General features: G+C 38.9%; 1 protein-coding gene across 1 annotated transcript in view; it reads left to right on the top strand.

Annotated features, from left to right (window-relative positions):
• The window catches only part of ATRX (ATRX chromatin remodeler), a 70,094-nt gene that overhangs the window by 33,661 nt on the left and 22,131 nt on the right, over positions 1 to 14,302 (top strand). The window contains 9 exon segments of the mRNA XM_036402362.1: positions 2,909 to 3,039; positions 3,536 to 3,751; positions 5,277 to 5,370; positions 5,898 to 6,006; positions 6,625 to 6,804; positions 7,160 to 7,301; positions 7,692 to 7,801; positions 9,696 to 9,842; positions 10,045 to 10,222. Coding sequence (XP_036258255.1) covers positions 2,909 to 3,039; positions 3,536 to 3,751; positions 5,277 to 5,370; positions 5,898 to 6,006; positions 6,625 to 6,804; positions 7,160 to 7,301; positions 7,692 to 7,801; positions 9,696 to 9,842; positions 10,045 to 10,222 — 1,307 coding nt within the window.

Here is a 14,302-nt window from a genome sequence, read left to right as displayed (position 1 = left end):
TAAATGTGTGCTGGGAGAGTCCCTTCATACAAATGTCACCATAAGTTTAGAGAAGATGGAGTGGGGCAACATGACATGCTCAAGGTCTCAGTAGATCAGTGCAGGAAAGAGTAAAATGCAGGGATTTTTAAATATTATTTTATTTTTTACTTTCTTTTTTACTGCCTGAAACCCTGTGCTGGAGGTCATAGAGCTCTCTGTGCCTCTTAATTGAATCCATTGCTGGTGCTCAACTGTTACATCTGAATGGCCAAGAATCTTTTATGTCCTTGACCTGAGGAAATGATACAGTCCCTTTTGATTTCCATGGTTTTCTCTGGAAGAATATAAGTGAGGGAATTTTCACACTATCATAGCTTGTTTTTCTTGCTGCTATTCATGCAAATACTAAAATGTTAAAGCTACCATGTGAAGTTTCTTAGCTGAGAAACCTGGTGACTTTAAATGGGTTTTATCATAAAATAGAAATGTGATGTGTTATCCTGGTCAACATCTGTTGTGGTTTAATTTAAACCCAGTTTCAGGAGTCCTGTACTCAGTTTATAATAATTCATGTAAACCATTTGTTACATCAGTCATTTGTCAAAATGCATTTTCAAGGCCTAATCTCTTTGGGTCCCATGTTGCTTACACTTATCATTCCTATCCACTGTGTAGTTAATTAAAAATGGGCTTCTTTTAAATCCTGAACATCTTAATAATGTCTCACTTTTTTGGCCTAAATACATACCAGTAAATGCATTGAAGAAAATGCAGCTTTTCTCACCAACAAACAGTCCCATCTCAATTTGGTTACAAGTGGTTAAGTCTTTATCCTAGATAAAAAACAGAACTTATTTTCTATCATAGCAATAACTTCTTAATCAGTATTATAAATAATTAGAAACTAATCAGTTTACCCAATCTGGTTGTTGGTTATGCTGGTGATTAATAGGAAAATGAGAACATTGTCTCTTTAGGGATGGTGGATTTTGTGCATGGTCTTTTTAGCTGTTAGATACATTTGCTGTTTCCTATAGCTCTTAAAAATTAGATACTTCATTAAAGAACAAATTAAAATGAAGGTTTTGTTTTGCTAAGAACCAAAGTCAGCCTTTTAAAGGTGACTTGTGTAGAGGTAAGTATTGCCATCCACAAGCTGTGTTCACTTTGCTAATGCACTTGCCAAAATAAGTCAAAGGCAGGACTTTCAGGATTCAATTTCAATGTTTTTATCAGATCTTTTCGTTTTTCCTCTTCCAAAACTCTGGGTTTTTATTAAACAAGAAGAGTAGCCAGACCACTGCTCTCTGCATTTTCTGGAGTAGGAGTCCAGGTTAATAATTTAGGTTAAAAGCTGTTAAAGGGAAACCAGCCATTCCAAGCAGTTTCATTTTGAAGCAAAAATTCTGACCATTGAGAGATGGAAGAAATATAATCTGAGTTTCTTCTATGAGGAGCTGTTTATTTCTGCTGCTGTTACTCATGGTCTCTGTGGGGTTTTTAAAAAATCAACAATCACCCAAACCCTCAATCCCTTTTCCAAATATCCTCTGGGAGGACCTAATGCAAAAAGCATTTGGAAGAGGATGTTACTTATCTGTGGACTTTAGTAAGTTTTCTTTGGGCTCATGCTGTGATTTCTTGATAGATGTGGAATTAAAGTTCTCCAAGGGTACTGCTTGGTAAAGTTTTAATCAGCTTTTTCTTCTCAAGAGAGAAGGGGAGGGAGTGTTTTGGCTGCTGATGGATGGTCTGACGCACTGAACAACCTGCAATGTTTATTCAACTATTTTGCTTCCATCTTTTAATAATAACTGAATATAAATTAGTGCGAGAGTGCTTTTAAAAACTGCACTGTTGCTCAAAAATTAGGAAATACTGTGTGGAGTGTCAGGAAAGATAGTTTGGGAAGAGTCCCTTTGAAAAATGATTGTGTTTTAGGGATACATTGCAGGCTGGAAAATGAAATCCTGATTGTTAAAAGCCCATTTTCTAGTGCTCCATAGAAGCAACAGCTCAGTTTTCTGTTGTATGGGAAGTTTTGTGTGAGAGATCCCTGTTCCTTTGCCATTCCCAGGTGAAGGCTGGATTGTGGTTCAGTTCCATGGCTTTGAGCTGTTGTTGTGACTGGTGTGAGAGCTTTCCCATCCTGAGCTGTGTACACACAGCATGCATTAATTCTCCCAAAAGGAGAGACAGAACAGAAAGCACACATTTCATTGAAAATGGATGAATTAAAACTGTAGTATTCCTGATATTTATATGAGGAAGACCTGGTTTATTTTTTTCCCCTGGAAGTACAAGTACTGTAAGTCCACTGTTCTCCTGTGCTTTTTACATACCTGCCTTGGATAGACTCAGAAGATTTTTATGTTGCAAGTGCATGTAAAGAAATAATTTTTCCATAGTCACTTGTGCATTAGCTGGAAACTTGTTCTGCAGTGAAACCATGGGAAGCTGAGTGGACAGTTTATGGAGCAGGAAATCAGATGATGATTTTTATCTGAAATTCAGGTCCTGTAGTGTTGGTCAGACTTTTTTGGTATAAACACAGAAGGGTTTTTGCAAGAGCTGCTGTAAGGCAAGTGCTTGTGGTTAGTTATCCAGATAGACCATGAATAAAATGAAATCTCGAAGTCTGTGCATTTTGTAACCATTTCAAGTCTGCTGTAAAGCAGGAAATTTCTCTTTTTAAGAAGGTTTATTACAAACCTGCTTTCTAAAAGCAAGTCAACACATTACATGAATGTGAGATTTTTGCTGATAGATCCTGTCTTGCCACAATGACTTTTCATCACGTGTCTTTTTTTTTTTTGTTCAGCTTTCAGCCCTTTTTTTGAAGTTCTGAATGGTGTAGGGTTACACTTGTCATTCACAGATTTACCTGAACAATGGAATAAATAGTGTTTTCTGTTTTACTTCAAAGAATTGCCAAGAAAATGCTTTTAGAAGAAATCAAAGCCAATCTTTCCTCTGATGAGGATACGTCTTCAGATGAGCAGCCCGAGGAAGGAAAGAAGAAACCTGCAAAGCAAACTGAGAACACAGGAGATGATGGTAAGCACCAAAAAGCATCTGGGAAAAAGTGCTGCTGTGGCACCTGTCATGATTTCAAGGGTCACTTGGGAAAATGATTGTTAAAGTTTTCAGGAAAAAATATTCCTGATTTTGATATGTAGTTACCACGTAGAGGACAATGTATGTGGTCATGAGGATTATCATGTCTTTTAGTCTTCTCTATGTTGATTTTTTTGTTATAGTCTGGGTTTTGTAAGCAATTAAGAAGTCCTAGGGGTTTGTAAAGGGGTTATTACCTATACAGAGCAGTAAGTCCTGCAAGTGCACAGGAGAGATTTGGCTAACACAGCCATTGGAACAGGCATTCCAAGCATTCAGGCAGTGGGGAATACTAAACATTGAAGGAAAATGGTATGTTGGTGCTTGTAATTCCCTGGAAAAGCACAGGATTTAGCCTAAATTAATTCAGATTTTCATTCTTGTAAGATAAGAAAGTGACTGGTATGCATGTGGTACTGACTCCTCTGTGTGACAGGAGAAAAGGAAAAGGAAGACAAGAAGTCAGAAAAGGAAGAAGCTAATTCTGAGGATTCAGATTCAGAGGAGGAAGAAACATCCAAGAAGCCCAGATACAGACACAGGCTGCTGAGGCAGAAGCTCACTGTGAGTGATGGGGAGTCTGGAGAAGAAAAGAAGGTGGTGAAACCAAAAGACAAAAAAGAAGGGGGGAAGCGCAGAAATAGAAGGAAAGGTACATAATCCACATCTTTTTTTGGTCATAAAAAGTACTTGCCTCTGTAAAATAAATCCAGAGCTTGTTAGACTGGAGATCTCAACCTTTGTGATTTTAAAATCCCTGTCTAAGCTTCCTTGTGTATGAAATCTAGCATTCCCTTATCTTTGTTTGATAAATGGTTTTCTTTGAAATGTCAAACACAAGTGCAGCTCTCTCCACTTGCTGTATCCTCTGAATTGGATTAATCCTGTGGAATCTTAGAATATCCATCCTAAACAGCAGAGGCAAGGCCAGGATGTCTGAATTTGGGCAAATCAGTCTTGTCCTTTATGTAATTCCTCTCTTGTAGAGGCAGTAGTGCCTGAGGAACGTGTCCATGCTGGAATGGCAGTGGAGCAGGCTGGAGCTGAGCAGCAGATGGCACTGTGAAATGAGTCTGGCCTGGCCCTGCATTGTTGCAGGCAGGAACAAAGAACCTGTGGGTGTTTCCTGGCCAGGAAAGGTGCACTGGGCTTCCCTGATCTGGGTTGCACTAATGCCAGCCAGATTTTGTGGTCTTCCACTAAATAAAAGATGCAATGTGATTTGTTTAGCATTTTCCTCCATGAAAACTCTCGTTTTTATCTGTTTGGAAATTGATGTTTTTCCTCTCTTATAGGATTAAAGCTCTACCTACAGCATTTCATGCAGGAGGAATAACTGTAAATTACCTATGAATTAATGTGCAAGTAAGAGGCAGCTTAGGGTTCTTCAGTGCAAGCCTTTGAAGTTGACTGCCCTCAAACACAACAATATATTTGATTTCAGTTTGCCCTTTTTAGCCCTATGTTATTAATGTTACCATTCCCCATATATGTGAAACAACTCATGTTTTAAGCCTTGTCATTCATAAAACAATTAAACTTTCCACTGTGTTCAAGGTTAGGCTGAAATTCAAGGTGTTAAATACCACACTGGTGTCTTCATTACCTAAAAATGCCAGGAATAGCTCCTCAAAGTGTCTGGGAGAGTCTTGCTAATGCTGCTCTTTTAGCTGTATTTTAATTGCTTTTTGAGGCAGTTTTGAGCTTGCAGTACCTGAAGAAGTGCCAAGCCATAAATGTAGTGATGCAATTTTATATTTTGTGTGTAAGTAAGGGCCCTTTTCTCAAAGTATGGTTATAAAATGACATGTAAAGCATTTGAAGCAAAAACTTCTGTTTAACTAAAAATCACCTTTGGTTTTCTGAAGTTCCATACTGTTCCCCACAGTTCTCCATCATTTAATGCTCTCTTCCATTTGCTCCTAAAATAAATATAGATGTTCATGCATAAGGACCTCAAGGCTTGTGGCACAATAAGCCACCCACCGAGACCCAGCTAGTGCTTAAATTTTAACTTTTCCTTCTCTGTGCCCTTCTTATCTTATAAATATGGGTCCCACATTGTGTGAAATGAACCCTGGCAGTGCTTGCTGCTCTGGAGCAGTTGTTGTGCAGTGAGGAGCTGCTGGCTTTGCAGTGATACTCACCATGAAATAAATGCTGCTTTCTTTTCCAAGTGAGCAGTGATGACTCCAATGACTCAGAGTTCCACGAGTCTGCAGTGAGTGAGGAGGTCAGTGAGTCTGAGGATGACCAAAGGCCAAGGACAAGGTATGGACAAAGCTGACCTGTGCTTACCCTGTGCTCATTTTGGGTTTTAATAGTGCAGTTTGTGCAGGGAGATGGTAAAAATCAAAACACTTTGGAGCAGTTCTTAAAACCCTTGATGATATTTGTCTGTAGGAATTATAGAGCATTAATTTATTTTGCAACAAATGTGGGGATTTTGAATTTGTACCGCAGTAGGGGATACACAACAATTTGATGAGCCAGTACCAAAAAGAATATCAAGAAATAAATGGACATTTTAATGCCAAATACATCTCTGTCAACTGGTGGATCTCAGTATAAAATTAATGCTTTATGGTTCTGAGATTCTGAAGGGTTTTCTCTTTGCTCTGTGTATCCAGTGGGCTGAGCAGGAAGGAGTTTATAAGTCAGATCTAACTGCACAAAAGGAGTGCATATCTTATTAATTAATGGTTAATTAATTACCTCTCCTCCTTTACCATTGTTTTTCACTGGGACAGAGGATTACTATGCTTAATCAGTAATATTGCCTTTTGCTTTTTTAATAGATCTGCCAAAAAAGCTGAGGCAGAGGAAAACCAGCGCAGCTACAAACAGAAAAAGAAACGAAGGAGGATAAAAGTTCAAGAGGATTCATCCAGTGAAAATGAGAATAAGGTGCTCTGTCATGTTTTGAAGTAATAAATAGGGATTTTCTGACTCTTCTGCTCATGGTATCTCAAACACCTTTGCACAAAATACAGTAAAAAATTAAAGCTTTTCTCAATAATGTCACTTCAGGCTAAAATTTGTAAAATGTCACCATTATGGAGGTAAAACATTATGTTTGAACTACAGCTTTTCCTGTCTAGATCTTGATAACAATGCATGATATTGAAGCAAATGGAATTTTTAATCTAAATGTAGATGAGACAAATTGTAGATTCAGGCTTTGGTAGTGTTGGAGTTTCTTTTCCTGTGTGGTGCAAGTAGGGGCTGATGTGATTTAGCCTCAGTATTAAAGGAAAAAAAACTGCTTTATTAATAATAATTATTAGCTACTATCAAATGATAACAGTACTGCCTTTGCACAGCTGGGCCTATCTTTTATCTCAGAATACATTACAGTTAAGGTGGCACTTCTTTTGTCAGACTTCTGAAAAAGGCATTTTTTTCCTATTAACTGAACTTCACCTGTGTGTGTAAGAGTTTCTGGGAGCTTGTCTAAGAATGAAGGGTTTCATGGTCTGTGCCATAATTTTCTATCTAATGTGTATTCCACTTAATTTCTAATAGAGTAACTCTGAGAATGAGGACAATGATGACTCAAAATCTCCTGGAAAAGGCAGGAAGAAGATCAGGAAGATTATTAAAGATGACAAGCTTAGAACAGAAACACAAAATGCACTTAAAGAAGAAGAGGAAAGAAGAAAACGCATCGCAGAGAGAGAACGGGAGAGAGAGAAATTGAGAGAGGTATGGTCTGGTTTCTGTGTAAAATTCTGTGAACTTGAATTCCTCATGATGTTTAACTTCAACCTCAATGTAATTTGATCAGTAATTTTTGAGAATCCCTTACATGCAGCCTTATAAGCCCCAAGTTTTGTCTGCAGTTTGACCTTGGTACGTTTTATTTGGCTGCTGTGACCTTAGAAAGTTGTTTCAGCTCCCTGCTGCTTCACTTCAGTGCCAAAATTGTGATGCAGTAAAGAATTGAAGGTTTCTCTTTAGTAAATAAATTCTTGCTTCCAGTTCTGGTAAATCTGAAGTGTCTCAAATGCTGGGTGTTTCTCTTGGGAGAATATTCCTCTGATGGCCTTTTCTGTTTCAGGTGATAGAGATTGAAGATGCCTCACCTCTGAAATGTCCCATTACAACCAAGCTGGTTTTAGATGAAGATGAAGAAACCAAAGAACCATTAGTGCAGGTTCACAGGAGTATAGTGACCAGACTGAAACCACACCAAGTAGATGGTAAGGAAAGAGTTTAAAGGAAAATTTATTTTTTTTTTCTCTCCAGGGGCACAGCAGCTTATGCAGACAGAGTTTGAATAATAAAAAACTCCTTCTGGTAAAAGCAGAATGTGTCTTCTCATCTCCCTATCCCCAGGATCAGGCAATCTGCATCCTCACAGGAATATTTTCCAGCACAGTTGGCACATCTTCAATGAAGCTGTGAATATAATCAAGTTCAAGACAAAGATCATCCCACGTACACCCCACTGGACAGAAATGAATCAATCATTATCCTGACAGCTGCTTTCCTAGGAGTTACCATGATTTCAGTGATCCCAGCTGTCTCTCATTGGGTGAACTGTAATAAAATGAATGTTTAATCAGAAAACTTTCAATAATTTTCTTCAGGTGTTCAGTTCATGTGGGATTGCTGCTGTGAATCTGTAAAAAAAACCAAGACATCTCCTGGCTCTGGCTGCATTCTTGCTCACTGTATGGGCCTGGGGAAAACATTACAGGTAAGAAACACAATTTATTTCCAAGTGCTGTGTAGTTCTCTTGCAACTTAGAATAAGAAAATAAATACAGAAAAAATTAATACAGAAAATACAAAAAATAAATACAGAAAACTTAGAATAAGAAAATAAATACAGCTGGGAGGGGAGAGGCTTCAGGAACCTGTTTCTAAAACTGTGGAATAATCTTAAGCAGGTTGTGTTTTTTCTGTCCTCCTCATTCTTTTTTTTTTCCATTAAATGATTTATTTTCTTGACTGTTTTAAAATTAATTTGCTGCTGATGAAGTACAGGTTTATCAGATTTGGTTGGGTTTAATTTTTAATGCCAGACCTTATGTAAAGTCAGATGCTGGTGGGTTTGTGGGGATTTTTTGAGTGGCACAGAGCTGAGCATGATCAGAGAACTGAGGTCACTCATGGTATGACCAGTTCAGGCAAACCCAGGCTGAGCTGTGGTTGGGGTGGTGCACAGCAGGATTTTATCTCCAGCTCCAGCATATCTGAAAATGTGCTTTGTTTAGGGAAATGGGGGTGGCAGATCCGCTATTTTTACAGTCTGCAATTCTACAGAACATTTCAAAAATCACCTTTGAAAGGTGTATTTTTATATACTTGATCCTAGCTTAGCTGGTGTGGTTCTTGAGGAGTTAATCACACCTTTTAGTGGAGATTTGCAATGCTTTGCAGAACTGTTGTGTAGGGGACTTTTTCCACCTACACTTTACACACCATGGAGTCTGATGAAATACTTAGAGCAGAAGGTATTTTTATAGGGATCCAGATGTGTTAATGACAGTAATTTTGGCTGTAACTCCTTGATAAATCAAAGAAAGCCATAGTTAGAAACATTTATTAGTATAGCTGATTTTGAAGGCTGGTGTATGAAGCTAGGCTGGTTGTTTTTTCCATATGTGTCCATTTGCCAGTCACTGCTGTGCTCTATGCCATTTGTTTTTAGCTCTTAAAAGAGCTGAACCAGCCATGAATTCTGGCAGACTTTGCCAGCTGCAGGGCAGGATGTCAGTGGAAATCAGGGAAATCAGGAACTGGGGACTTGCTGCCCATGACTGTGGTCATGAGACTTCCTGGGAAGTTTTGTCTTACACAGAGCCACCAGCAAATCCTTTTGTTTTAAAAGTAGTTTGCTGCCCAGTGTTCCAAGCACAGTCATTTCATGTTTAGAATCCCTCTGTTAAATCAGAGTTGCCAGATACCAATATTTGAGCTTCTGGTGTTGTATCAGAAGTGGAGAGCTGGAGCTGCCATGGCATCACTAACTCTCCTCTAGTCCTGCTTTGTTTGCTGCTGCTCAAAACAGGCAGCCCAGCAGAAGCACTGAGTGACACCACAAGGTTTTGGGGTTTTGGGTTTTTCCCAGCCTCATGGAGGTGTTGTCACCCTCAACACACAGGCTGCAGGGTGAATCCTTGGCAAGCACTGCCCCAGCCTGCTGCAGAGCTCTGTTGAGAGAATTTCCCTTGAAAAAAAGTGTGAGAAACTGCTTTAAGACTGAAGTTCACTTTAAAGAAACTTACCTGTGAATTTATTTTGTGTTTGGGATGAATGTTGGGAGAAAGCTTAAAACTTGCTGATGGAAGTGTTCAATTCATGAAAATCATTGGTGAAATGTAAAGGGAGGGTTTTCTATGAAATCATTCAGCAGTTCAGGAGTATCTCAGTATGTGAAGAATGTGTGCAACCTTGGAACACAGAGTAAGGAGTGTATGAACTGGAAATACACCTGCATGAAAATGTAACCAAAAATTCAATTTGTTTAACAAAAAATATATTTAAACAAGGTTGTTGTTGGTAATTTAATTACATAATTGAATAGATAACATTTATCTTTCTTTCCTGGTGTTTATTTGGTGTTCTGCCTGGATTTTCTCTTGCAGGTAGTAAGTTTTCTCCACACTGTCTTGCTATGTGACAAACTGGATTTTCGGACAGGTCTGGTTGTGTGTCCACTCAACACTGCCTTGAACTGGCTGAATGAGTTTGAAAAATGGCAAGAAGGTTTAGAAGATGAGGAGAAGCTAGAGGTAAGAGGCTTAAAAAGAGCTCTTCATGAAATAACTGGATGATTTGCAAAATTGGGAAGCTCCACCACTTAAAACAAAGGCTAAGAAATGTGCTTTAACGATGTGAAAAATCTCCTTGCATTAATACATGAGAAGTACTAAAAATTAGACCACTGTTGAATATTTTAAGAGGAATTAAAGGGTTTTTTTTCCCCTTTGGAAGGTCTATGAGCTGGCAACTGTGAAAAGGCCCCAGGAGAGGAGCTACATGCTGCAGCACTGGCAGGATGAGGGAGGTGTGATGATCATTGGCTACGAGATGTATCGAAACCTGGCACAAGGCAGGAATGTGAAGAGTAGAAAACTTAAAGAAATATTTAATAAAGCTTTAGTCGACCCAGGTAAGTGAAAATTTATACAGCTTGTATAGTTTGGACTTCCAGGTTTATGTATATGAGCAAAGAAAATAAATGGTGTTGGTAAGATTCATCAGATTTTCTTTGCTGAGTTACAGGAATTTGTTCAGAGTCTCCCCCATCTGCTTTTGTAAATAGATTTCTGTAACAGTCTTTTCTATTAAATCAAATACAAGGAATATATTCTAGAAACTTTTCCTGTTAAGTATTTTTATTTGCTGACTTTGCTTCCTTTGCAAAGTAATTTGAGGTTTTTGTGGGGGACCCAAGGCTGTTTTAATCTGGTTATTTGTTACAGCCACAAGATGTTTTGTCCTTGATGGAAATCTACCACTAAGAAGGCAACTGCACGTGAAAATAGTAGACAATGTACCTTAGAAATGTGAAAAACAAGTGTTAATGAAGTGCTAATTAAGGGAATGCAGATAAAGCAGTTAATTATTGTTTCAGTCTTGGGAAATGGATGTCTGGTTTGAGCTGAGCTGAACTTAGCAAACTTATGTCAACATGTATGGAAGCACTTGAAAATATTCCAAGTGGATATAACTGATTTCTCAGGTGGTCCCCAAAAAGAACTAAAAATTTTAGGATTAGGATGGTTCATCAAAATAGCAAAATTTCCCTACAAATTCTGAACTGGCAACTGATACCTAAAAAAATTTAGGGTTATGCAGAATGTCTTAAAAACTGGTTTTAAAAGTTTTTACAACTTTGCTGTACTGTTGGTATTTCTCCTTGAGAATGCAGGTATGGAAGGCAAAGTAAGTGGAGCTGGTTTTTCTTGGGTTTTAATTATCTGATGGACTTGACATTGACAGTGTGTGATTGATTTTCTTCCCTCTTTCTCATTGGTAATTGTACTTGCTGAGCTTGATTTTGTGGAGTTTCCTGCTAAAGTAGGGCTGTGAATTCTGTTCTAATAGACCAAAGAGGGGAAAATACCTTCATGATTTTTGGCATTGGCCAAGTGGAATTGGCATCTCCATCTCTGCAGAGATGCTGTTGGAGCAGCTAAAACATTAATTAATTTTCTGCCAGCTTGACTAAGTCATACAATGGCTGTGGAGTCAGGGTAGCTCCAGTTCAGCAGCTGATGAACTATTTTAACTGGTTTTGTTGATACATAATGTGTTGATTCCACACACATTATTAAGCAGTGAAGGAAATGCATTTCTTTCCAATGGGATTTTGACTCCTCCTACCTAAGCTGTGTTATTAAAACCAAAAAAAAAACCCAACAACAAACCAAAAAAGAGTGGGGAACCCTGTTCTGTCAGTGCTATTCTGTATCTGATTTTCTCAGGATATTGCATTTATTGGGAATATTGTCAAGGAAGTGAAAGCTAAGGGAGAAAAGGTGTGAATTGCTGTCTCAAAGTAGTGGTAACAGGACAGTAATTCTGTATTTAGTGGGTCTTGTTCTGGTACAGAACAAGATGAAATAAAATGTTATGCAATAATTGATTTTTGTGGGGTTTTTTTCCTGGTGGGAGGTGTAAGGGAGGGCAAATGTAAGGGTTGTTGCTGTGTGTGTTTGAAGTAACGTTGTCCCTTCATGGATTTGTGTTTGTGTAGGCCCAGAAATACTGGACTGTGGGATGTTAGGAGGAGACAGTGACTGGGTGTCCCATCCCATGGGGTTTCCATCCTGCTGTGTTCCTGTTCTCCCTGCAGAGCTCTTCAGGCACTGGGACAGAGCAGTGTCTGGCCTTAGCTCCTGGCTTTGTGTACTTTATTGACTTTGGAGCTGCAGCACACTGACCCTCAGAGATTTTGGATAATTCCAGATGAACATGGAACCTCCTGTTCTGTTCTCCTCTAGGGCTGGTTGATAGAATGCAGTCAGACCATTGGGAAAGCCAACCTTGAAATAACTCCTTAATTATTTTTGTAGAATCATGGAAACTTCAAGGTTGACAAAGACCTGCAAGGTGGAGTGCAGACTCACATGCCCACTAAACTGTGCCATCATCTTCCATGTCTCCTCCTTTTTGACTCCACCACCTCCCTGGGCAGTTCCTTCTATGCTTAACCACCCTTTCAGTGGAGAAATTTTCCTAATATCCAGCCTGAACCTCTCCTGGCACAACTTGGGGGCATTTCATGTTGCCTCATCCCTTTCTCTGTTTTACTAATTGCAGGAGGACAGAAGTGTCAGTGTGTTGTTAGCCATTAAATTTTGGAGCCATTTGGATTGGCTAAATGTGCATTGCAAGATTCTCATTTGTTTCTTGCTCTCCTGGTGGGTCAGCATGGACATTGAAGGAGAAAACCATGTGCTGGCTTCTGCTGGGACTGGAAATAGGGAAACCTTGGCCTCTGAATGGGAGCACTTCCCATTCAAAAAGCTGCAAATTTGGGATTTGAGTGCTGATTTAATGAGATGTGTCTGGTGAATACTGCTGGGGTAGGACCCTGTATGGGGGAAGCTTGTGTTGCACTGTCAAGGGGAGCAGAGGGGGAAGGTTTAGCCAAAGTTTATGGGTGGAGAAGTGATTTCATTAATTAACCAGCTCAGCTATGTGGAAGAATGGCAGGATTTTATACACACACAGGGTTTCCAGCTGCCTTGTGCCACTGCTGCAGGACTGTTGGTTATTGATCATTGCTGTGCTCTGCTTGAAGAACTTCAATCACTTTATTTATTTTTACCTTGTTGCTGGTACTGTTTAACTTGGAGACTTCTCTTTAATTGACAGTTGTATAAAGTTCTTGTAGACTTCAGAGGATCAGGAGAACTGTATATATCTATATATCTCTATCTTTTATGTATTTCAATATATTGACCTGTGCAAGTACAGTAAGAAGGATGAGAAGATGAGGATGTTGAGGAAGGATTGCATGAGTAGGGCTTTTTAGCCTAGGAAAAAAATACTAAAATGTTCCACCAATAAAGAGCTAGTTAATGAAAGGAGTGTTGTCAGTTGGTTTTGACATGATCAGGAGAAAGGAAAGGGCAGAATTTATTCAGATTTGTAGCAAATTGGGTGTAACTGCACAGTGTTTTAGCAAGAGAGAGGCTGTGGAGTTTCCCACTTCTGTCAGGCCTGCCCCTTTCTCATAACCCTAATCTCAGATGCAGAAAATGATCTAAATGATCCCCTGAGGTCCCTTTAAGCTTTACATTCCTTTATCACATTTTGAGGAATGTTCTGTCCATAATGATTTGCATTTGTGTTTTGGAAGAACAAGGGAAAAACCCCACAAATGGATGAAAATCTCTGCTGCTGAACTGTGGCCAAGATGTTAGTTCAAGATATCGGTGCTGCATTGCTGCCAAACAAACCATGAATAATTGTACTGAGTTTGGGGTTTTTCATATTTTTACTGTCATTCACTTACTCTAAACAGCAGGTTTTGAGGTGGTTTTTTAACTTAATTTCTCTACCTTTATGTGAATGAATCACAGTTTTTAATGAAATGAGCCTTAGAGAAAGGATCTGTCAATGCTAGAGATGGTTACTTACAATTAAAGGAAGGCTTTGTGTGTAGCCACTCAGTGTTTTTCTTTCTGTCAGAACTGAGAAGGTACAAGAGTCATGAAATAATATGGGGAAATGTTTCTGTGGCAGGTGGGAAATTCAGAAATACATTGGCTCGGACAAGCCTGAGTGCATTTGGAATTCATATGTGGATTTTCATAATTGTCTTCTAGACTTGTTTTAAAAGTTTGGCGTTTGTTTTGTTTGGGTTTTTTTGCTTGGAAAGAAATATCTTCTTGATTCCTTTCTCTTCACATGTAAGATTCAAATCACTTTTAAATCACCTTAAAATGGAATGATTAAGGTGACTGGCACTGGTGTGTGGTAGTCAGAGGTGTAATTGATTCTCTGCAGTTGATCACTGCCCTAGAATTAACTTTATTCTTTAGAAGGCAGTTTGAATTTAGTCTGAGACAAAATATTCTCAGTAAATTATAAAAGATTAAACTGTCCTTGCTGACAAATCCTCCTTTGCTCCTCAAATATTGGCCTTTTTACTGCTGAATTGCTGAGCCCAGCTGGTGGCTTTTCTCCAAGGTGCAGCCACTTGTCATGAGCTGCTTTCAGAGCTGAGAGTGCTGGA

The sequence above is a fragment of the Molothrus ater genome, chromosome 14, assembly GCF_012460135.2.
Source record: "Molothrus ater isolate BHLD 08-10-18 breed brown headed cowbird chromosome 14, BPBGC_Mater_1.1, whole genome shotgun sequence".
NCBI classification, from domain to species: domain Eukaryota; kingdom Metazoa; phylum Chordata; class Aves; order Passeriformes; family Icteridae; genus Molothrus; species Molothrus ater.
This window is presented reverse-complemented; position numbering and strand designations above follow the sequence as displayed.